The following is a 23,721-nucleotide window of genomic DNA, read 5'->3' as shown; positions in this document are numbered from 1 at the left end:
CACAAGTGGACACAATTTATTTATTTTTTCTCATAATCTTCTCGGGTTTTTTTTCTCGTTGAGGACAACAGTTGAAGCTCAATGAGGGTAGTAAGTGTACTTACACTCCAGGAGAACGACGATCTGTCAATACGATTCTTTTACGGCTTGTGTGGTTCATGACTCTTAACTGTTGGCGACCCTCTGTGATTTACAGGTTCCCAAGAATTGGAAGGCTCAGTGGCCTAGTGGTAGAGTGTCCGCCCTGAGACTGGAAGGTTGTGGGTTCAAACCCCGGCCGGGTCATACCAAAGACTATAAAAATGGGACCCATTGCCTCCCTGCTTGGCACTCAGCATTAAGGGTTGGAATTGGGGGGTTAGATCACCAACTGATTCCCGAGCGCGGCACCGCTGCTGCTCACTGCTCCCCTCTCCCCCAGGGGATGGATTAAAATCCTGGGTTAAATGCAGAGGACAAATTTCACCACACCCAGGTGTGTGTGTGACGATCATTGGGACTTTAACTTTAACTTTAACTTGGGGCTGATGATTAGCCGTCAGTTCCTGTTCGCTACAATAACGTTTGAATTGCAATTTGCTGTTGAATATACCCTTGTTAGAATATCCTGTCAGTAGAATAACCTGGTGGGATAATCAGAAAAAAAAAAAGAGTGCATCCCGCCGTTGAGAGCATCAATTAGCGAGGCAGGAGTTCTCACATTGGTGTTCTGAGTAGAGGCGACGCAAAGGGCGCCGCTGAGTAACTAAAAGCTGTATCGTCCCTATTCCGAGTGCGCACGGAAAGGCTTCGAAAAGAGACAGCTCGACCCTACAACTGGAAATACTGCTATTCATTAAAGAGACGGCTAGCGGTGTAAGAAGAACGGACCCCGAACTTGGTCATCCTACGGAAGGAACCAGACAAGAGGGGTCTAATCCAGACCCTCTGGGACGACATGAAGAACCAGTATGTGTAATACTGTATGGAGGAGGCTTGGAAAAGTGGCCTCAGAAATGGACTGAGTACATAGTGGGATCTAACCCGTCGATCGAGGCGGAATGCCTCTCGACGCGGATGAAAGAAGCCATCGAAAAGGATAGAAGATTTTTTGCCGAGCAACCAGGAGAAGATGGATTGCCGATCATAGTGTCAGCCCACCCTGAAAGGGGCTACACTCAAAGAGAAGCTCAGTGGCCTAGTGGTAGAGTGTCCGCCCTGAGATTGGAAGGTTGTGGGTTCAAACCCCGGCTGGGTCATACCAGAGACTCTAAAAATGGTACCCATTTCTTCCCTGCTTGGCACTCAGTGTAAGGGGTTGAAATGGGGCTCCGCTGCTGCTCACGATCATCGACGGTGCTGTGGTGGAGAGAGTGGGCAGCACCAGATTCCTGGGGGTGCACATCAGTGAGGACCTCTCCTGGTCCGCCAACACCGCATCACTGGCAAAGAAAGCTCAGCGCCGCCTGCACTTCCTGCGGAAACTCAGGCGAGCAAGTGCTCATTTGGCGGTCATGACTACATTTTACCGTGGCACCATTGAGAGCGTCCTCTCCAGTTTTATCGCTGTCTGGGGTGGTAGCTGCACTGAATACAACATGAAGGCCCTGCAGCGCATAGTGAACACGGCTGGTAAGATTATTGGTGCTTCACTCCCCTCCCTGAAGGACATTTACGCCTCCCATCTCACCCGCAAGGCGACCACGATAGTGAGTGATGTGAGTCACCCCGCTCACTCTTTGTTCGATCTTCTGCCTTCTGGTAAGAGGTACAGGAGCCTGCGCTCCCGCACCACCAGACTCACCAACAGCTTCATTCTCCAGGCTGTTAGGATCCTGAACTCTCTCCCCCCTTCTGCGTAGCATCCTGTACTTTTGCGCTATATTCTGACTGTCTGCTGTATGCACACTTGCTCCATTTTTGCTCCTCTTATTTATTGTGTTATTTGTTTATTTATTATTTATTCATCACTCTTATTTATTCATTGTTTGTGCCTTCTTGTTTTTATTTTTTGTGTTGTTTACTTGTATGTATATTGTGTACTATGTCTTGTCACCGTGGGATTAGTGGGAACGTTATTTCGATTTCTTTGTGTGTCTTGGCATGTGAAGAAATTGACAATAAAGCAGACTTTTGACTTTTATTACTTTGACTGACTGGTGTGAATGGGGGGGCGAAAATGGTGGAGGAATGTAATATGGTAAAATTGCACAAGTACAGATTTGGACTCAATAGTGAAAATGCTGACCAACGAAGCTGGCATCAAAGGCGAGCTTGCAACTCCATTACCTGGAGAAGTAAAGGCAGTGCCTCGCTATTACGAGTGCATGCAACATTTGGCGAAGATGAGAAGCATTTTAGAGAAAAAAACAAATCAACCAGTATTTTCCAGTGAAGAAGAAGAGGAAGTGCCTAACGAGGATTGGGCACGAGCAGAGACACAGAGGACAGAGGCGTAGCCAGGCATTTTTCCAGTAGGGGCGCACGCCCACAGGAAAAAAAATCGAACATCACCCACGCCGTTCGCTGATCGCTAAAACAACATCCGGGTCCGGGAGGCAAACGGTGAATGGATAACATTGCGCACATAGAATAGCGCAAGCACATTCGCGCAAGACCGAAAGAAAAAAACGGCATGAAAATGAAGAATCGAAAAAGCTCGATTTTTTTCAACCGGGGCGCAGGGAGTCCTAACCGGGGCGCCGCCCCGGCTCGCCCCGGCTTGGCTACGCCTCTGACAGAGGAGGTTTGGGAGGGCAAGGACACCAGGCGCGGAGGTGCTCTTGCACCGAAGCTTAATCCCCTCTTCAGAAAAGACCCCCTGCCGTCTTTGCCGGAAGAATCAACAAAAAAAGTGATTGTTGGAAATGGAGTACTGATGTGTCAATTTGTCGGAGATATTTGGTCACTGACAGGTGACGCCCTAATTGTTTTCACCAACGACAAATTCCTTGCATGGAATCAAACCTTTGATTCACGGCTGAGACTGATGGCCGGTGAAAAATATATTGAAGACCTACAAGATGCAAGACGGCAGATGGAGCATGACCCAGAGGATCTTACTTTCATTTTCACGAGTGGGGGAAGATCGAACTACTACATGATAATACATGCCGTCGTGCAGAAGTGGCGGGCGGACCTGGACCAGCAGGACTACCTGAAGATGATGACAAGAATCCTGGAGAAAGCGGTGGATGCTGCCATCGAAAGGGGAGCCAGAAGAGTAGTTACGGAAGTAAATGGCGTTAGATCTGGACGAATGTCATGGAAAATTGCCGAGACGGCAATTGCAGGGGCATATAAGCTGCAAATATCCACCCCGATCACAGCAGTGGAAGGGCTGGAGTTTGTGCTGGCGATATCAGCCTCTCAAAGAAGAGAAAGGGAACTGGTAGCCCTGGAAGCCACCTACGGTCAAGCACTACAGGTGGCACGGAAAGAGCAGAAAATGGAGCAGCAAACACAACAGACAGTGGCAGTCCTGCCCCATCCATCGGCCAAAGCAGTTCGTACAGAAGGAGAAGGGGGGACGGGCTCAGGTTCTACTCCAGTACCGCAAGTGAGAACCGTAAGGTCAAGGACACCATCCCCAGCTACAGGAGATGAGGATGAAATAGTGGCAATTGGAATCAACACGGAGATAACCAAACCAGGGGGGACGGATCCAGCACCAACTGGGAGCCCGGCTCCACCAAAACAACCGCCTCAAGAAAGAGGGATAAGAATTGAAAAAGGGAGGAGAGTGGTTTTAAAATCTGCCCGAGAAGTTACAAGTGCCTCTCACCGAGTACGCCTGACGTCTACTCCTAAGAACAGACCCTCCACGGTTCAAAGACCACGTCAACAAACAGAAGCAAGAAACGCCGAGGGTGGTGCCATTGAACACGCTCCTACGTCCAACGAAGAAGGGGATAACAATGATGGAGACGTGGAGAACAGTGAGGCAGCCACCTCAAGCGATGACGTGGTCTCCGAAGAGGAAAATCAGGCTTCGGTGATGTCGGCTGTGGTCCCTCCTGATCCTACTGACCCCCCACCGAGAGTTGTGAGAGGAGCAACCCGGAAAGGAATCAAGAAACAACGGCCGGTGGTAAGCATCTATCAGGCTTCGGAAAGGCTGGCAAGGGATGTTCAATTAGGTTGGGTAGAAACCAAGGATGGAAGAAAGACCTACATCCCAGAAGTCAGGCAGAAAGAATACCCATTCCCGCCGGCCTGGTGGAAAAAAATAGACGGGAATACAGACATCCCGGTGAAACTAACTTACAGGGAGGCAATGAACGTGTTAAACACACCAGCCTACCACACTCTAGTAAGTTACACAGACTTGACAAAAGATTTTAGAGAAGGCTTTGTGACTGTAATGTATGATGTACTATTGTGAAGGATGAAGCAGGGTGTGTATGATGCCGCTCAAGCAGAACTGAGAGCGTGCGATGACCTGGACACACACGCTGCTAATCCCGGAATGTCCACACAAACCAACATAATTGGAAACTCCACCCAGCAAGCTCAGCCGAACTTTAAAACTTTAAAAAGGCTTTCTGTGTGTTCTATGGTTTGGACTTATTCAGTTGAGTGAGGTCTGAACATATTCTCACTCGGTCACGTGCGGGCTTGGGAACCACCACCATAGGTGCACACCATTCTGTAGGCTGCTCCACCTTGGAGATGACTCCTTGTCGCTCCATACGAGAAAGTTCCTCTTTAACCATTGGCAGTAAAGGGATAGAAATGCGTCGTGGAGTTGAGACGGAGAATGGTTGTGCTTCCGGCTTAAGTACAATATGGTATTCACCTTTCATGATTCCAAGCCCTGTGAATAGCTCCGGAAATTCCTGCTTGACTGTCTCTTTATTGTCCAAAGTAGCTGTATCAAGCCTAGCCACTAGCTGTAATGCAGTGGCTGCTTGTCTGCTCAGTAAAGCTGTACTTAGTCCGTCAACCACATAAATGACCTCCATTATGCTTTTGTCTCTTCTTTTCAGAGTCGCCGAAAACTTGCCTTTAACCTTTAACTGCGACCTGCCTGGCCCCATCAGCACTTTTCTGGTTTGCATTAGTTCATTGAATTGTCCTTTCACATACATGCCAGCTGGAACTGCCGTCACATCCGCGCCTGTGTCAATTTTAAACACAGCGCTAGACTTGTCCATTTCTATTTCTGTCATCCACGGATCTGAAGATTCACAAGCCAATGAACCCAAAAATGAAACATCCTCTGAAGAAAAATCCTCTAATCTTTCTAGATGGACCTCATACATTTTCTTGGACCTGCACATTCTAGCAAAATGTCCCTTCTTTTTGCAATTATTGCATGAGGCATCCTTAGCCGGGCATTGCTGATAAGCGTGACCTTTTGTGTCTCCACATCTTGTGCACGGTTTGGTTTTGATGGAAAATCCTGGTTTCAGCTGCATTTTATGTTGTTTGGGTCTGGCGCCCCCTTGTGGTTTGATGCGTACACTATCAAGTTGAGTATTAACGACGTCTCCCTTGAAGTTTGTATTCAGCATTTCTTGTTGTTTCTTGACCATTTCACTCTGTCTGGCCTTTGTAACTGCTTTTTCTAATGTAAGCTCTGGATCCAGTCGCAACAGTTCTGACAAACGCTTGTCTCGAAGTCCAACTACAAGCCTATCTCTGACCATCTCATCGTGTAGTTGTCCATATCCACAGTGTTCAGCTAAACAATGAAGCGCGGTGATAAAGCTGTCTGCCGACTCGCCCATCTCCTGCTGCCGCTGATTAAACTTAGCTCTCTCAAAAATTATATTTCTCCGAGCTACAAAGTGAGCATCCAGTCTCTGCGTGACTCTGTGGTACTCACTCATTTGTTCTGGGGTGAGGTGGAGGGAAACCAAAATGTCCTCCGCTTCTTCTCCCATACTGTAGATTAGTGCATTCACTTGGTTCTCCTCCGCTTGAGTATCCAAACCTGATGCGATGCGAAACCTCTCAAAGCGTTTTATCCATTTGGGCCAGTCTTCTGCCTTGAACGTGAATTTTTCCGGTGGCATTACTTGATATTGCGCCATCTCCTCGAGCCTCGTTGTTTTCTTCCTCGTCTCCCTTAGCGTTAGCTCCTGCCTAGCCGTGCTAGCGGACTGAAGTTACTTTTATCACTTTCAACGTCCTGTCTTGCTTGGGACTTACTCTAGTCCAGTAGTCTCTTCGCTTCGACACTTTAGGATCCCACTTCTGACACCATGTTCTATGGTTTAATAGGTACATAGAAACCCTTAAGGCAGAGACGGGACAGACGCTCCTTCATGTCAAGACGGAACATACTTTATTGTGTTCCCCTCCCCCAGCAACATATAACCCTCACAACGGTTCCTACCCCGCCTATTACTACACTGTGTACTGTCTTTCTTTGTAAAAGACGCGTGTGCACGTGCGGCTTATAGTCCGGTGCGGCTTATATAAGAAAAAAACTAAAATATCCCCCAATTTTAGCTGGTGCGGCTTATAGTCCGGTGCGGTTTATAGTCCGGAAATTACGGTACTTCGGCAATACTAGTGCAAGGGTGCGCTAGAACAACGCGCTGTGTACTGTCTTTCTTTGTAAAAAACGCGTGTGCACGTGCGGCTTATAGTCCGGTGCGGCTTATATAAGAAAAAAACAAAATATCCCCCAATTTTAGCTGGTGCGGCTTATAGTCTGGTGCGGTTTATAGTCCGGAAATTACGGTACTTCGGCAATACTAGTGCAAGGGTGCGCTAGAACAACGAATCCCTGAGGTCTTAACAAAGACATCTAAAAATATCCGTAACATAACACAAGCATTAAACAACCGAAGGGAGCCATCATTATGGCGCGGTCATTTCGACGACTCGCCTCGAATTGAGTTACCGTGGCCCCGTGCATAATACGCACCCTAAAAATGGCATGTCGATGCTGGAAAAAAGCCTGTACCCATGTATAATACGCACCCAAATTTTGACTCTTACTTAAGTCCGTAAACGTAAAATTATTTCAGAAAAAGATCATCTTTGGGAACAACCGGATGTTATTCTGCCGGTCAGTATCACTGCGCATGCGGTAGCAAACTCGATAGCGAAGAAATGTTTCGGATTTGTGTAGGGTACATTGTGACAGCAAACGAGCAGGTGATCGAGCAAGCGTCTGATACGAGAGCATTGTGTTCGTATGGAGCGTGTTTGAAGTGAACAGCAGAGAAGAAAGGAACAAGGAGAAATGTTGTGAAATAAAATATTACCTGTAATACGCATTTAGGTAGAGAACTGAACTCTCGCTCTTTATATAGCTGACGTGTCTTGCGCATCCGTTCTGCGCATCTGTAATGGCGGCCTCCATATGATATCCAGTTTGCGATGGAGATTAAAAAACAAACTATTTGACAATAACACACCATCAAGGATTGCACCATCGCATCGAACGATGTGTCGTCAATTAGGAATTTTACTGACTAAGTGTGTTGGGCAGGATGGCTGAATGTGATGCGCGATTGACAACAAACAAGAAGAAAGGTGTGATTTCAAGTTTTATTTCGAGGGAGATTTTCTTCAAAAATTGTTGTACCCATGCATAATGCGCACCCCAGATTTTAGGACAATAAATTAGTAAAATTTTGCGCATTATGCATGGTTAACAACTGTACTCGGCTCGCGCGTCGGATGACTTGAGAGGGATTGGCGTCAGAAAGAAATTAGATTGATTCTGATAGAATTAATTTAACTCGGGTGGTTAGATACGGACGAGACCCTTCACCCCGGCTTATCGAACCCGTTACCGGGGAGCCGGTGGCACTTTGATAAAAAGTGCGCGTTTGACAAGTCTTTAGGGGGGTGCACAGGGTTTCACTGTACTTTTTGTAAAACTGTATTTTCCAATTTTTACAAGGTCAAGTACCATGTAGAAAACCATGTCAGCCTTGCCGTCAAACATGAAGGTATGCACGCATTATTTCAAGTTTCTCAAGTCAGTACTGTATTCCCTACCCAGCGTGAAGCTGGCCCCCCACCCAACGCAAAATTTAAGGAAAATAGTCTGTTTCGTTTGTGCTTCGTTTGTGCAGCAAACATTTTTCGTTTGTGCGGCTATGGTTTTTTAGTTATGAAAGATTATTTTATAGGTCATCCAGAGTTCACCCAGCCCCCCATCGTCTCAAAATGAACCCAAAATGGTACTGTTCATTTGTGCTTCGTTAGTGCTGGTTTGTGCCGCAAAAACCTTCGTTTGTGCTGCTTCGGTTTCGTAGATATTACACATTTATTTTATAGCGATGACGTCACCCAGCCCCCCATTTTACTCCAAATGGACCCAAAATGGTACCGTTCGTTTGTGCTTCGTTTGTGCTGGTTTGTGCAGCAAATAATTTCGTTTGTGCTGCTTCCGTTTCGTAGATATTACACATCTATTTAAGTTAAAGTTAAGTTAAAGTCCCAATGATCGTCACACACACATCTGGGTGTGGTGAAATTTGTCCTCTCCATTTAACCCATCCCCGCGTGATTTTGATCTATCCCCTGGGGGAGAGGGGAGCAGTGAGCAGCAGCGGTGCCGCGCTCGGGAATCATTTGGTGATCTAACCCAATTCCAACCCTTGATGCTGAGTGCCAAGCAGGGAGGCAATGGGTCCCATTTTTATAGTCTTTGGTATGACCCGGCCGGGGTTTGAACCCACAACCTTCCAGTCTCAGGGCGGACACTCTACCACTAGTCCACTGAGCTAGCGATTTTATAGTGATGACGTCACCCAGCCCCCCATTTTCCTCCAAATGGACCCAAAATGGTACCGTTCATTTGTGCTTTGTTTGTGCTGGTTTGTGCAGCAAAAATTTTCGTTTGTGCTGCTATGGTTTTTTTTAGTTATGAAAGATTATTTTATAGGTCATCCAGAGTTCACCCAGCCCCCCATCTGCTCCAAATGAACCCAAAATGGTACCGTTCGTTTGTGCTTCGTTTGTGCTGGTTTGTGCTGCAAGAAATTCGTTTGTTCTGCTTCCGTTTCGTAGATATTACACATTTATTCTATAGCGATGACGTCACCCAGCCCCCCATTTTACTCCAAATGGACCCAAAATGGTACCGTTCGTTTGTGCTTTGTTTGTGTTGTTTGTGCTGCAAAAAATTTCGTTTGTGCTGCTTCTGTTTCGTAGATATTACACATTTATTTTATAGCGATGACATCACCCAGCCCCCCATTTTCCTCCAACTGGACCCAAAATGGTACCGTTCGTTTGTGCTTCGTTTGTGCTGGTTTGTGCAGCAAAAATTTTCGTTTGTGCTGCTACGGTTTCGTAGATATTACACATTTATTTTATAGCGATGACGTCACGTAGCCCCACTCCCCTATTTACTTCCAAATGGACCCAAAATTGTGCCGTTCGTTTGTGCTTCGTTTGTGCTGGTTTGTGCTGCAAAAAGTTTCGTTTGTGCTGCTACGGTTTCGTAGATATTACACATTTAATTTATAGCGATGACGTCACTCAGCCCCCATTTAACTCTAAATGGACCCAAAATGGTACCGATTGTTTGTGCCGCAAAAAAATTAGTTGCCGTTCAGTGAATCCTTCAATTTGTCATTTATTTAATATTAATTTATTTTCTAGAGATGTCAAATCCTTGCTCCATGGATCGTTAATTAACCATTTGTTTGTGCCATTGCAATTTTTCATAATTAAAATCATGCATCTTCATTAACCCCCTGTCATGTATTTTATTCTAACAATTTTTCACTTGACATCCTGATAACTCCTCAATTCTTACACATGTATTATTCAACTAATTACCAGGCAAAGTGACCTCTGCAAGCCGGTAAGACACATCGCAACAAGGTGGCGAAAAACAAAGACGTGCAACTTTTTCAAGCGACAAATGCACAACTATCTCCGAAGATTTGAGAGGCCATACTTGAAAATGGTAACATAGCCACTCCAAGCGCTACTGTGTGGACAGATCTGAGTGACCAGTTGGAAAAGAAGATGTCTGCAAAGGCTCTGTACACCTTTGTAAAAACAAACAGACACAATATCTGGTCAGCTCTGGGATTCAGTCATGATGAAACTGATCCTGAAACTAGCAGTGAAACAAGCTCGGAATCAGGCCCTGAACGGTCATTTCAGCTTCATATTCCTTTTGACAAGTGGATGGAATTTATTCCGGAAAAGGCTGAATACAAAGATAAGAACTGTCGAACCCAAAAAAGAGAATATACAATTTTGAAGCCTGGCACCTGGACCCACATCATAAATGAACAAATCTGGAAAACAGTCAAAATTTCTTGCAAATTGGTTTTTAAAAGAGCCAAGGTCTATCCATTGGTCTCAAATAATTATATCGAAATCAGAGGATACTGCAAGGAGTGTCATGGCCTTCTCAACATTAATTGTGGCGGAGAGCCAGAAATTAACAGCCCAATAATATTGAACTGTTTCATTAAGAACAGTGATGACTCACTACACACTGGTAGCTCAAAGTGGTTTCTATCTGGACAGTTGCGTGTGCAGGTAGCCAAGGAACTTTGTGAGGGCAGGATGGAACCACATGTATGGCGAGCATCACAGGCAAGTAAACTGATGGACTTCGGAGACTCTGAGCCAAGCCACCTGCCAAATTTGGCCACCCTGCGCAAGGCAAAGCAAGAGAAAAATGATTTGGCATTAAGTGACAAAAATCCAATTTTCTCATTGCAGATGTTGAAATACAGTGCACCTCACAGTGACAGCATCAATGACATTGGACTTGACAAGTTTTTCTGTCACTATTGGAGTCAAACACAAATGCATGTGTACAAGAGCTTAAAGAACTCTCACCCAATATTATGTGTTGATGCAACTGGCTCAATAGTTAAAAAACTGATGAGACCGAATGGCATGTCTGGCCATATCTTCCTGTATCAGGATGTTATGACAGGGCATACCAGCTCCAGTATCCCAGTCGTGCAGATGCTGTCAGAGAAGCATGATGTTAATGCTATCACACAGTGGCTGAAGGAATGGATCCATGCAGGTGCATCTGTTCCTAAAGAAGCAGTGATTGACTTTTCTCTGGCGATTCTTGGAGCTCTAGTCAAAGCTTTTACCCCTCATCCTGATCTGAAGAGCTACATCAATGAGTGCTTTAACATTTCACGTGGGAATCAACCTGGACATCTACCCCCATGTTTTGTCAGGGTAGATGTAGCACACTGTATTAAGATGATCTGCCGATGGGACTGCCCGAAAAACAAAAGACCTCGTGTTAAGGATTTCTTTGTCAGGTCAATAGCACAGCTTCTTAAGTCACAATGTTTGCAACATGCAAAAGAACTTCTTCATGCTATCACCATTGTGGCACTGAGTGAGACAGAGGGTAATGACAATTCTTGGCTGATGGGGATCAGCTACAATCTGGGAGAGTTTGTGTGGATTGACACTGACCTTGGTAGCAGTTGCAAGGAAGTTGCCTTGCTTGAATTTCCCTCCAGTCTGGAGCTAAAAGAGAAGACATTTACTTTGAGAGCAGTCATTGCCTTTGAACCAGGACTAACCCAGGATTCTCTTGGGCATTATGTGGCATACTGCAGGAGGACTGCATATGCCTGGGAGATCTATAATGACCTGGGAAGTGGAGTGAAAGCAGCATCAGTAAATACTAAGATCTTCCCACATGCTGTGTTCTACACAGTGCAGTGATGCATTGTTTGAATTGTTGGAATTTTTTTTTTGATAATGTTCCCTTTAACAAAGAAAGTTATTTTTTCACATTTTCAAGTTTCTTTTTCTGGCTGTCATCAACTTCACATACATGTATTAATTGTTGTATTAATTAATGTTTTGGAACAGACATAGACTCATCAGGTATTTAGGTTGCGGTGAACCTTTTGCACGTCAGATGTAATTGAAAAAATGATAGTATAGGCTTATTGATAACAAGGAAATTAATCAATGAGCACGATACAAACATAATTACAGAAATATCCTCGTACTAAAAGCCATTTCCCGCAGTGAAATTTTTCTGTAAGCTAAAAAGAAAAGAAAAAAAAGGCTAAGAACATATTTACCTTGTATTCGTCCTGCATCAGGAGCATTCCAGGAGCTTGAAATTCGCGACGAAATACAGTGACGTCATCGCTATAAATTAAATGTGTAATATCTGCAAAACCGTAGCAGCACAAACGAAACTTTTTGCAGCACAAACCAGCACAAACGAAGCACAAACGAACGGCACTATTTTGGGTCCATTTGGAGGAAAATGGGGGGCTGGGTGACGTCATTGCTATAAAATGAATGTGTAATATCTACGAAACGGAATCAGCACAAACGAAACTTTTTGCAGCACAAACCAGCACAAACGAAGCACAAACGAACGGTACCATTTTGGGTCCATTTGGAGTAAAATGGGGGGCTGGGTGACGTCATCGCTATAAAATAAATGTGTAATATCTACGAAACGGGAGCAGCACAAACGAAATTTTTTGCAGCACAAACCAGCACAAACGAACGGTACCATTTTGGGTTCATTTGGAGCAGATGGGGGGGCTGGGTGAACTCTGGATGACCTATAAAATAATCTTTCATAACTAAATAACCATAGCAGCTCAAACGAAACTTTTTGCTGCACAAACCAGCACAAACGAAGCACAAACGAACGGTACCATTTTGGGTCCATTTGGAGGAAAATGGGGGGCTGGGTGACGTCATCGCTATGAAATAAATGTGCAATATCTACGAAACCAGGGCCGGTTCTAGGAATGCACATAAGAGGGGGCAGTCAGAAATGTGAAGGGGGCATGTTCTTTTTTTTTTCTTTTTTACACATTTTTAACACTGTTAGTGTTTTCTTCACGGCAGTTGTTAGCTGTGTGTCCAGATCTCAACCTGGAGAAGTGGATTGCACTCTGTCAGGCCTCTACACTAAGACCTGTCCAGCTTGGGTGTCCCACCTGAAGATTAAAGCTTCTGCTGGTATTGCTCTTAGGGTCACTGAGGCACGCAAACCCCCTGACCACAATAAGGTGGCAATCTCTCAGGGGGGTGGAACATATAATATGAATGTTATATTAACTATTATTTGAGTTGTCGTTAATCATTAGTTATATCACGGGTCATTACGACGAGTTTGGTGTTTTACTGCTTCTTCCAACTCCTACCGCGCTGACTGTAACTTGACACTCTCTGGCTGCGTCTTGCCTCATTTGCATACTCACAGTGATTGGATGTTTACGGAGAGGCGCGGAGTCCTGACAGCAGGCTGTGTGAGGACACACACTGCACCGACATGAGAGAAGAGAGGGGGCTGATTAACGTGTGTTTCTATCAGCGGATTTTTCACTTCTAAAAGTTTGATTCGAGGGGGCAGGACATCTGTTTGAGGGGGCGTTGCCCCCTCTTGCCCCTGCGTAGAGCCGGCACTGTACGAAACGGAAGCAGCACAAACGAAAATGTTTGCTGTACAAACCAGCACAAACGAAGCAGAAACGAACAGTACCATTTTGGGTCCATTTGGAGTAAAATGGGGGGCTTGGTGACATCATCGCTATAAAAGAAATGTGTAATATCTTTACACTTTAACTTAACTTTAACTTTAACTTAAATAGATGTGTAATATCTACAAAACGGAAGCAGCACAAACGAAATTATTTGCTGCACAAACCAGCACAAACGAAGCACAAACGAACGGTACCATTTTGGGTCCATTTGGAGTAAAATGGGGGGCTGGGTGACGTCATCGCTATAAAATAAATGTGTAATATCTACGAAACCGAAGCAGCACAAACGAAGGTTTTTGTGGCACAAACCAGCACTAACAAAGCACAAACGAACGGTACCATTTTGGGTTCATTTTGAGCAGATGGGGGGCTGGGTGAACTCTGGATGACCTATAAAATAATCTTTCATCACTAAAAAACCATAGCAGCACAAACGAAATTTTTTGCTGCATAAACCAGCACAAACGAAGCACAAACGAAACAGACTATTTTCCTTAAATGTTGCGTGGAGTGGGGGGCCAGCTTCACGCAGGTGTGTGACCGTGCGTGCGTGCGTGCGTGCGTGCGTGCGTGCGTGCGTGCGTGCGTGCGTGTGCGTGTATGTATGTGTGAACGTGTGTACGTGTGTGCGCGTGTGTGTGTGCATGCACGTACCCCTACCCCCATACAATGTTTAGAACTGTATGCACCCTTCTGTGCTTTGCATGTTTTAGCCTATGGCTGGTGGTACAGGGTTGCTACATTCCCAGCTGGGGAGGGGGCTAGGTGACACCCAAACTGAAAATGGCTGTCTGGATTTCTTGTCGACTAATTGGGATGAGGGATCTGAGGCGGATTACCACCCTCAAAGAGTCAATTGGACAATTGAGGTCACTGTTAGGGTTGATAGATTAGTTTGGTCCTATGCTTATGTTGGAACGTAACCTGTAATAATTAACCAAACGTATCCTGTCTTAACAAAGTAGTAGAACCAGCTCAGTGGCCTAGTGGTAGAGTGTCCACCCTGAGACTGGTTGTGGGTTCAAACCCCGGCCGGGTCATTCCAAGATTCAAGATTCAAGAGTTTTTATTCGCCATGTTTGAGCGTGCCAAACAAGGAATTTGACTTCGGTAAAACACACCCTCTGTTCAACATATAGGTGACTAACAACACTCAGGACATGTGAATAATGGCAAAAACAGTGTAGACAAATTCAAAAGGTGTGAAGAGCAGGATGTTATTGCACAGTAATGCCTCTGAGACTCTATGAGTGGTGTGAGTTCATCAGAGCAACAGCCCGGGGGAAGAAGCTGTCTCGGTGTCTGCTGGTTTTGGCGTACCGAGCTCTATAACGCCGTCCGGAGGGGAGTAGTTCAAACAGACTGCAACCTGGGTGAGAAGGGTCTGTAGAGATGTTCCTTGCACGTTTCCTGGTCCTGGACAGGTACAAGTCTTGGATAGATGGGAGGTTGATTCCAATGATCTTTTCTGCAGTCCTGATTGTCCGTTGCAGTCTGTGCTTGTCTTGTTTGGAGGCTGATCCAAACCAGACAGTGATGGAGGTGCAGAGGACAGACTGGATGATGGCAGTGTAGAAAGTCTTCAGAAGCTCTCGCGGCAGGTTGAACTTCTTGAGCTGTCTCAGGAAGAACAGCCTCTGCTGGGCCTTCTTCCGGACAGAGTCTATGTGGCCGGTCCATTTCAGGTCCCGAGAGATTGTGGTTCCCAGGAACTTGAAGGTGTCTGTGGAGAGAATAGTATTACTGCGGATAGTGAGGGGTAAAAGTGGTGAAGGGTCTCGCCTGAAATCCACTGTCATCTCCACGGTCTTGAGCGGGTTCAGCTCCAGATGGTTTTGGTTGCACCAGTGGACCAGCCGCTCCACCTCCTGTCTGTACGCAGTCTCATCACCGTCCTGGATCAGTCCGATGAGAGTGGTGTCGTCTGCATACTTCAGGAGCTTCACAGGAGAGTCATCTGAGGAGAAATCATTGGTGTAGAGAGAGAAGAGCAGTGGGGAGAGGACGCACCCCTGAGGGGCTCCAGTATTGGTGGTCCGGGTGTCAGATGTGATGCCCCCCAGCCTCACACGCTGTCTCCTGTTGGTCAGGAAGCTGGTGATCCACCGACAGGTGGGGGCAGGCACCGCAAGCTGGATGAGCTTCTGTTGGAGGATGTCAGGAGCGATGGTGTTGAACGCCGAGCTGAAGTCCACGAACAGGATCCTGGCGTACGTTCCTGGGGTGTCCAGGTGGTGCAGGATGTAGTGCAGTCCCATGTTGACCGCATCATCCACTGACCTGTTTGCCCGGTAGGCAAACTGGAGGGGGTCAAGCAGGGGGCCCGTGACCTCCTTCAGGTGGTTCAGCACTAACCTCTCGAAAGATTTCATGACCACAGATGTCAGTGCGACGGGTCTATAGTCATTCAAACCTGTGATGGCGGGCTTCTTGGCCACTGGAACGATGGTGGAGCTCTTGAAGCACGAGGGCACCTCACACAGCTCCAGAGAACGGTTGAAGATCCGTGCAAAGGTGGGCGCCAGCTGTTCAGCGCAGACTTTCAAGCAGGAAGGTGACACGCCGTCTGGGCCCGGTGCTTTCCTGGTCTTTTGTCTCCGGAACATCTGGCGCACTTCCTCCTCGCGGACCTGGAGTGCGGGTGCGGCCTCTGCAAGAGAGAGAGTGGGTGACAACGATGATAGAGGTGTGGACAGAGCAGTTGTGGGGAGAGGTGAGTATGTAGATTGTGCTGCAGGAAGTCCCGTTGTGTGGGAGGACCGATCAAACCTGCAGTAGAACTTATTCAGCTGGTTAGCAAGCCTTGGGCTCTCCACAGGACGGGGGGTTCGTTTCTTGTAGCCCGTGATGCTCTGCAGACCTTTCCACACTGTTGAGGGATCAGGATTGGCAGAGAGGTGTCTCTTCAGGTTCTCCCCGTAACACCTCTTGGCTTTCCTGACCTCTCGGTTCAGTGTGTTTCTGGTCTGCCTGAACAGGTCGCGGTCGCCGCTCCTGTAGGCCTCCTCCTTGACTTTGCGCAGCCTCCTGAGGTTCGGTGTAAACCAAGGTTTGTCGTTGTTGTACGTGCAGAAGGTCTTAGTCTGCACACACAGATCCTCACAGATCCTCACAAAGACTATAAAAATGGGACCCATTGCCTCCCTGCTTGGCACTCAGCATTAAGGGTTGGAATTGGGGGGTTAGATCACCAAATTATTCCCGAGCGCGGCACCGCTGCTGCTCACTGCTCCCCTCTCCCCCAGGGGATGGATTAAAATCACACGGGGATGGGTTAAATGCATCCCAGATTTTCACCACACCCAGATGTGTGTGTGACGATCATTGGGACTTTAAAAAAAAAAAAAAAAAAAAAAAGTGCTAAGATCCTTTGAACTGATTGACCAGCTGCAGAGGAATCAATCAAAGTTGTTCTGTTTACACATCATCGTAAAACACCCCCGCTATGATTTGACCAGAGGCCAGGGTTTTCAACCCCATCCTGCCCACGCTCACCCCCACCCTGTTTCTCTCAATAAAAATGCTCTTGCAAGACGCCTGAGTCAGACTTTGTTCGATCATCGACGAACGAGCTCTCCACTTGCAAGTGTTCAAAAGGCATACTGTCTCCCGTGTGGTTCTTGCAAAATAAGTTAGAGTGAGCACCACTCTAACAGGCACCTTCCTGCAGCTCTTCACTTTGAATATGGTGAAGGAATGGGGTCGAAATACAAAAAGTCCTGCCTAGCTACAAAAACAGATATGCTCAAACCTCATTGAATAAAGTACATAAGCAGACAAGTATATTCACATATTAAAGCAATAAAAGAAATATTTTCAGCATATAATTATACCTACACACCAAATCAATAAAGATAGGTGGTAATGACAAAGGTTTTTATAACTTTATGATCTGATATATATTTCTGAGCACTTTGAAATAACAAATGTTTTTTGATATATTGCCTGAATAGCTTAATGACCCTTAAGGAACTGTTTAATGCATGCCTGATGATTTTCTAAATCACGGACACTGCCAAAGTCGTCTAAAAATGTTCAGTACTTCTTATGTTTTGACTAATGCTAGACGCCAGTTTTCGATTACTACTGAACGTTCTGGACAGAGGGAAATATTTTGCCTAACAAAGAAAAGATATGATTGGAAGCATGATTAAACTTAGAATATGATGATGTAAGCATGTACATGGAGTATCAAAAGAACAAACAAACAAAAACATGGTAAGTGGTGAGTACAAACTTTGCACAGTCAGTGAACATTAATAAATTGATGATGTCACAGCCAAAAGCTCACATAATTCCGTACAAAATATCAAAATTGAAAGAATGACGAATGGATGAGGTGCGACAGTGTATGTGCAAGAATGGAGCAGAATGTTTACAGGAAGGTCACTTGGAGATAAAACCAGCAGGTGCCAGAGGGAGACAGCCAAGAACCCAGCCAAAGATGATCGCCAAGGCCGAAAGACGGGATGGAAGACAACAGCCCCCACACACACCGAATCGCCCATAATCAGCACCGACCCCCACGGAACCAGCTCTCACCGAACCAGCACCCACTCCCATGGAATCAAAATCTCCTGCAAACTTGCCCCACCCCAAAGACTCATCACCCATCAAACTCGGCCCACACCGGCATGTGCAACTGAAAAGAAGCTAACCAAAGAACCTTGAACGTTGCCTTTTTGGAATGGAGACTTTCTGCTCTTGAGCATGGTCGCACGAACGGCCCAGCGCTGTATTGTACTTTCCTGAAAACAGAGCTTTCTTAACAAGAATTGTGATTGAACTCAACCAACCTGTGTAAGTCTAATTTCTGCTTCAGTGTCTTAGCATTTTCCTAAATCTGAAGAAATCAAACGAGCACGCAGTGAGTAAATTGGATAACAGGTGATTGGCAATGGCTTTTGCCGTGAGGCGCAGATTCAAGATTCAAGAGTTTTTATTCGCCATGTTTGAGCGTGCCAAACAAGGAATTTGACTTCGGTAAAACACACCCTCTGTTCAACATATAGGTGACTAACAACACTCAGGACATGTGAATAATGGCAAAAACAGTGTAGACAAATTCAAAAGGTGTGAAGAGCAGGATGTTATTGCACAGTAATGCCTCTGAGACTCTATGAGTGGTGTGAGTTCATCAGAGCAACAGCCTGGGGGAAGAAGCTGTCTCGGTGTCTGCTGGTTTTGGCGTACCGAGCTCTATAACGCCGTCCGGAGGGGAGTAGTTCAAACAGACTGCAACCTGGGTGAGAAGGGTCTGTAGAGATGTTCCTTGCACGTTTCCTGGTCCTGGACAGGTACAAGTCTTGGATAGATGGGAGGTTGATTCCAATGATCTTTTCTGCAGTCCTGATTGTCCGTTGCAGTCTGTGCTTATCTTGTTTTGAGATAGCGCGCTCCTTAAATTGTGGACAAAATCCAACAATGGACATCCACTTTTTCTGTGGATTGTTTTACATTATATGTTCAATGTTGCCATCTATGCATCCATTGCAGCCTGGTCATCCTGGAAGGGGGATCCTCCTATCTGTGGTCTCTTTTCAAGGTTTCTCATTTTTGCCCAGTTGGGGTATTGTGAGTTTTTCCTTGCCTCCTGGTAGTTAAGATCAGGGGATGTTGAGAAAGGTTTGCCCATGTGATGCCATTTGAGACTTGTCTGTAATTAAGGGCTATATAAATAAACTTGACTTGACTCGACAGACATGGACAACCAATAAGCAGATAAATAGGCAATCAATAAACAGATACAATAGATAGAATAAAAAAATGACTTTTTGCCTCCATGGATAGACTGACGGTCACATAAGAAAAGTACAGTACATATAAAAAATGCATACTAGTAGAGTGCCAGGTGCCCGCCACTGGCGCCTGTAGGAGCATAATAAAATAAATATATTAATTAATTAAAATAATATTTTTATTTATTTTTTTATTTTATAAATAAATAAATTAAAATAATAGGTGGCTCGGTGGTGCACTGGATAGCACGTCAGTTAGGAGGGTGCCGGTTCGATTCCACCTTCGACCCTCCCTGTGTGGAGTTTGCATGTTCTCCCTGAGCCCACGTGGGTTTCCTCCGGGCACTCCGGTTTCCTCCCACATCCCAAAGATATGCTTGACAGGCCGATTGGGCACTCCAAATTGCCCCTAGGTGTGGGTGCAAGTGTGGATGGTTGTTCGTCTCTGTGTACCCTGCGATTGGCTGGCAACCGGTTCAGGGTGTCCCCCACCTACTGCCCGATGACCATTGGGATAGGCCCCAGCACGCCCGTGACCTCCGTGAGGACATAGCGGTACAGAAAATGGATGGATGGATTAAAATAATAATAATAATTGTGCATCTTTAGTTTGTTCAGGCTGCGCACAGCACTAGGGAAAAAAACATTTGCATGCCTAGAGGAGCCTAGAGCATTTTATTGCACCATACTGCCAGCCTGACGGTAGTAGAACAAAAAAAGCAGAGGCAGGGTGAGTAGGGTCATTTATAATATCTGAGGCACGGGACACAAGACTGGACCTGTAAATGATTTTAGGATCTAGCAGGTCAAATCCATTGGTCTTTACGAGCAAGATGGACAATTCTTCTCAGACATTTCTGATCGCGTACAGTCGAATTTCCAAACCACACTGTACAGATGTCTGTTAACAGCTGTCTCCGCAATCATGGTTCGATTATCAGGATAGGTTTGCAGTTTAGCTTCAAATCTCTCTTGAACCGGCTGTCTTGCACACGCAGACAGACTGCTTCACAGAGCATATATATGGAGCCAACCCTCCCCCTTCCTTCCAAAACCACTCCCTTCTGTGTCACGTGTTATTACCTTATTATGGTATATATTTTAAAAAAATCTATAATATTTTATCCACAGCGATAACCTAGATGAAATGAATATGCCCAGTTCTCGCTACAATAGAGACATGTCTGCACCACCCGGCTATCCGTGGAGATGACACGTCTCTTTTTACCACCCAACACTCCCCTGGAGATGACACATGTTGGTAAGAACCTTTTTCAATGGGACCACCCAAGGCTTCCTGGAGACAAGACCTCTTTACCACCCACTGCTCCCCTGGAGATGACACGTCTTGATAATAGTCTTTTTTTTTTTAATGTATTTAGATGAAGGAAAAACGCTGTGTCTTTTCAAATGCCATTTGATTGAAATCTTCCCTCAGAGAAATCTGCCTGGGCATATATCCACTGAGACCCCCCACAGCCATCCTATGCCTGGAAGGGCATCCCCACCCTTACACACCCTCAAGACACCCCCACCTTTCAACTTTGCCTGCCACAGACTTCATACCTTCAGACTACAGCTTCTAACTAACAAGAGAAGTCATGACATACCAAAAATAATGATTAAATAAACTTTTAATTTTTTTTCCATTAACAACCTCAATTTCATTCTAAATCATTAACACCTCACCCTTGGACAGGTACATAACATACGTATACCCAGACATGGCCAGATATGTTCACCAACACCGGAGTACCACTTCCTGGGGCGCAAAAACCATAAAACATCCATCCATTTTCTGTACCGCTTGTCCCCACGGGGGTCGCGGGCATCCTGGAGCCTGTCCCAGCAGTCATCGGGCAGTAGACAGGGGACACCCTGAACCGGTTGCCAGCCAATCACAGGGCACACAGAGACGAACAACCATCCGCACTCGCACTCACACCTATCAATCAGCCTTCCAAGCATGTTTTGGGGGATGTGGGAGGAAACCGGAGTGCCCGGAGACAACCCACGCGGGCACGGGGAAAACATGCAAACTCCACACAGGGAGGGCCAGAGGTGGAATCGAACCCGCACCCTCCTTACTGTGAGGCAGACATGCTAGCCAGTGTCTCACCGTGCCGCCCAATCATAAAACAATAAAACCATAAAAGATGAATGAGTCATCAAACAATTAAAGATTATTGTGTCATAAATCAATAGTCTAAGGGAGATCAATGAGTCATAAAACAATAAAACTATAAAAGAGCAATGGTTCATAAAACAATTAAAGATCATAAATCATACATCAATGGTCATAAAAAACATAAAAGAGGAAAGCCTTCCAAAAAATGTCTTCTATATTTCTCTGATGTTTCACTATTTAGTAAACTTTGACAACTCAATATATGACATTTCGGGCACAATGAGTTCTTCGTTACACATTCTTCATCAAAAAATTGTATCCATTCAAAATAGTCTTTTATTTTTAGTTTATTGAACAGATCAAACCATGTCAACTTCCCTTTCGGGAGAAAAAAAAATGACTTCATGCAAAACAACAAATCAGACTAATTGTGGAGCAAAACATCCCCAAAATCATTTACTGAGTCGTAACCCGAGGGCCAAGTGGAATTATTTGCAGAGGAATTTTATCAACTGTCCTAAAGAAAGGAAAAATGTTTATGTTGTCGGACAAACATGGCCAATCGGAAGGATATGATTTCCACAATTGAGTGTTTTTACTGGATTCAGAGAATGAAACTGATCTTTCATTCATGTTTAATTGAACTCGGATCCTCTGCGGCTTCACTGACGGAAAGAAGGATTCAGATTGGTCACCAAACTTTCTGTAGGTACCATCAAGAAGTTCAATGCTGCATTCTTTCCTGTAAGGCACACAAGGGTCCCCCCACATCACCCCCACTCTCCAGTCTCTGTTGTGCCCCACCTCCACATCCCAGGTGTGTGTTCCAAAGCCCAAAACAGAACCGAGCACACAGTACCAGGTCAACCGCTCTGGATTGTTTGGACGTTGCTGTCCTTCTTGACAACTCACGCTGGTCAGATCTTCAGACAGAGTGAGTCTTGGCCCGGCTGTGTTTGGGTCCAAAATGACAGGACTGTAGAAGACCATCTCTTTCATTCGTTCCCACACTGCGAACTTGAGGTTGCCCACATGTTTGGCTTTGTCCAGCAGAGCTCCTGGGAGCAGCTCGGGCTTCTCGGGGAGCTTCTGAATTCTGGTCATTGCAGTCTGGAAGTTCTTTATGAAGGAAACAGGGTCAGATGTCACCTGCTCCTCTGTGCTTCTGATGGCATCTGAGAGAGCGGCCCTTTCTGTGCTGAGAGCCTCAATCTTCTTCTTCATCGTGCAACTCTTCTCCTGCTCTTCCTCCCTCACAGCAGACAACCTGGCCTCCTCCTCCACCTGCAGTAGATGACAAAGCTCCTCAAAATCCTTCTTAATCCTGCGTTCCACCTGCTGCCTCTGGACCTTGATGTATGCCCCCTGTTCATTGCACTCATCCATTATCTCATTGTATTCTTCCAGTCTTTTCTTTGCATCCTGCAGGCTTTCCTGGACTTTCTCTTTGTTACCTGTGACAATTTCTTCAAGGAGACTGAACTCATGGCCAGTATGAATTTCAGCATCTCTGCAGATGGGGCACACAAGCTCTTGGTGGTCCAAACAGAAAAGTTTCAGTTTCTCCTTATGTAAGCTGCAAATGTACTCAGACTCACACAAATTTGGACGTAGATCCATCGAATTACACCTTTTTCTACAGAGTGGACACGTTCGCTCTTCTTTCTGCTCCCACCACTGCTGCACACACGCACGACAGAAGCTGTGACTACACGGCAGCATGACGGGATCTTCATAGATGTCCGAACAGGATGGACATTGGAGATTGTCCTCAACTCGGTTAGTCATGGTCCTTGTGGAGATACCGTCTCACTTTACAAGCATCCAACGCACTCTCAGGCGAGCTACAGTGCATTAATCCGCCTCAGTCACGAGTGAAGGCATCTAAGAGCACTTCCTGATTGTGTTTTTAGACTTCCTCGCAGCAAAAACCACGTCAATATCTGGAATCACACAAAACCATTTTGTTACCACTTTGTTACAACGCACAAAAAAAGTACATTTCAATACAACAACTCACAGCGAAAAACCAAGTGAAGAATAAAAAAGCCAAATCACATCAAAGTTTTCCCGACAGGTTACATAAAGTTGCCGCGTTAGAAAACTAAAGTAATATGCTGTCGTGAAAGTTAACTCACTCCGATAAGAAAATGAGATAAATAAAAGGCTTGAAAGGAAGTGGCAACTTACTATTGCTGCTTTGTGCTTGATGTGCAGGAAGTGAAGGAAAACCACAAGAGCTCACCTCGGCTCAGCTGAAAACCTCAACAAACCTGTCGCACCACATTACAAAACTGGCAAGACAAGAAACAAAAACCTGTGACGTGTGCTGAGCTTCTTGTGTACGTGTCTCTTCTGGCATATATATCAGATCACGTTTGGAAACAAATAGAAAAAAATGACTGATGGATTTTCCTTTTAAAATGGAAATACCAAC

The 23,721-nt window shown here is 45.6% G+C and overlaps 1 protein-coding gene and 2 long non-coding RNA genes across 3 annotated transcripts; all 3 read right to left on the bottom strand.

Annotated features, from left to right (window-relative positions):
* Positions 1-144: 144 nt before the first annotated feature.
* LOC119124897 lies at positions 145-1,145 on the bottom strand. The gene is made up of 2 exons (XR_005098355.1): positions 519-1,145; positions 145-224 (listed from the first exon to the last, which is right to left on the bottom strand). It is a non-coding gene; the product is annotated as an uncharacterized LOC119124897 (long non-coding RNA).
* Positions 1,146-11,327: 10,182 nt separating this feature from the next.
* Positions 11,328-12,177, bottom strand: LOC119124879. Its single transcript, XR_005098349.1, has 3 exons — positions 11,991-12,177; positions 11,478-11,547; positions 11,328-11,421 (listed from the first exon to the last, which is right to left on the bottom strand). It is a non-coding gene; the product is annotated as an uncharacterized LOC119124879 (long non-coding RNA).
* Positions 12,178-21,578: 9,401 nt separating this feature from the next.
* LOC119124629 (tripartite motif-containing protein 35-like) lies at positions 21,579-23,227 on the bottom strand. Its single transcript, XM_037254785.1, has one exon. The coding sequence runs from the start codon at positions 23,070-23,072 to the stop codon at positions 21,741-21,743; it is 1,332 nt and encodes a 443-aa protein (XP_037110680.1). The 5' UTR covers positions 23,073-23,227; the 3' UTR covers positions 21,579-21,740.
* Between the last annotated feature and the right edge of the window lie 494 nt (positions 23,228-23,721).

The sequence above is a fragment of the Syngnathus acus genome, chromosome 1 (assembly GCF_901709675.1).
Source record: "Syngnathus acus chromosome 1, fSynAcu1.2, whole genome shotgun sequence".
Taxonomy (NCBI): Eukaryota; Metazoa; Chordata; class Actinopteri; order Syngnathiformes; family Syngnathidae; genus Syngnathus; species Syngnathus acus.
Note: the sequence above shows the minus strand (reverse complement) of the source record. Positions and strands in the feature narration are given on the sequence as shown.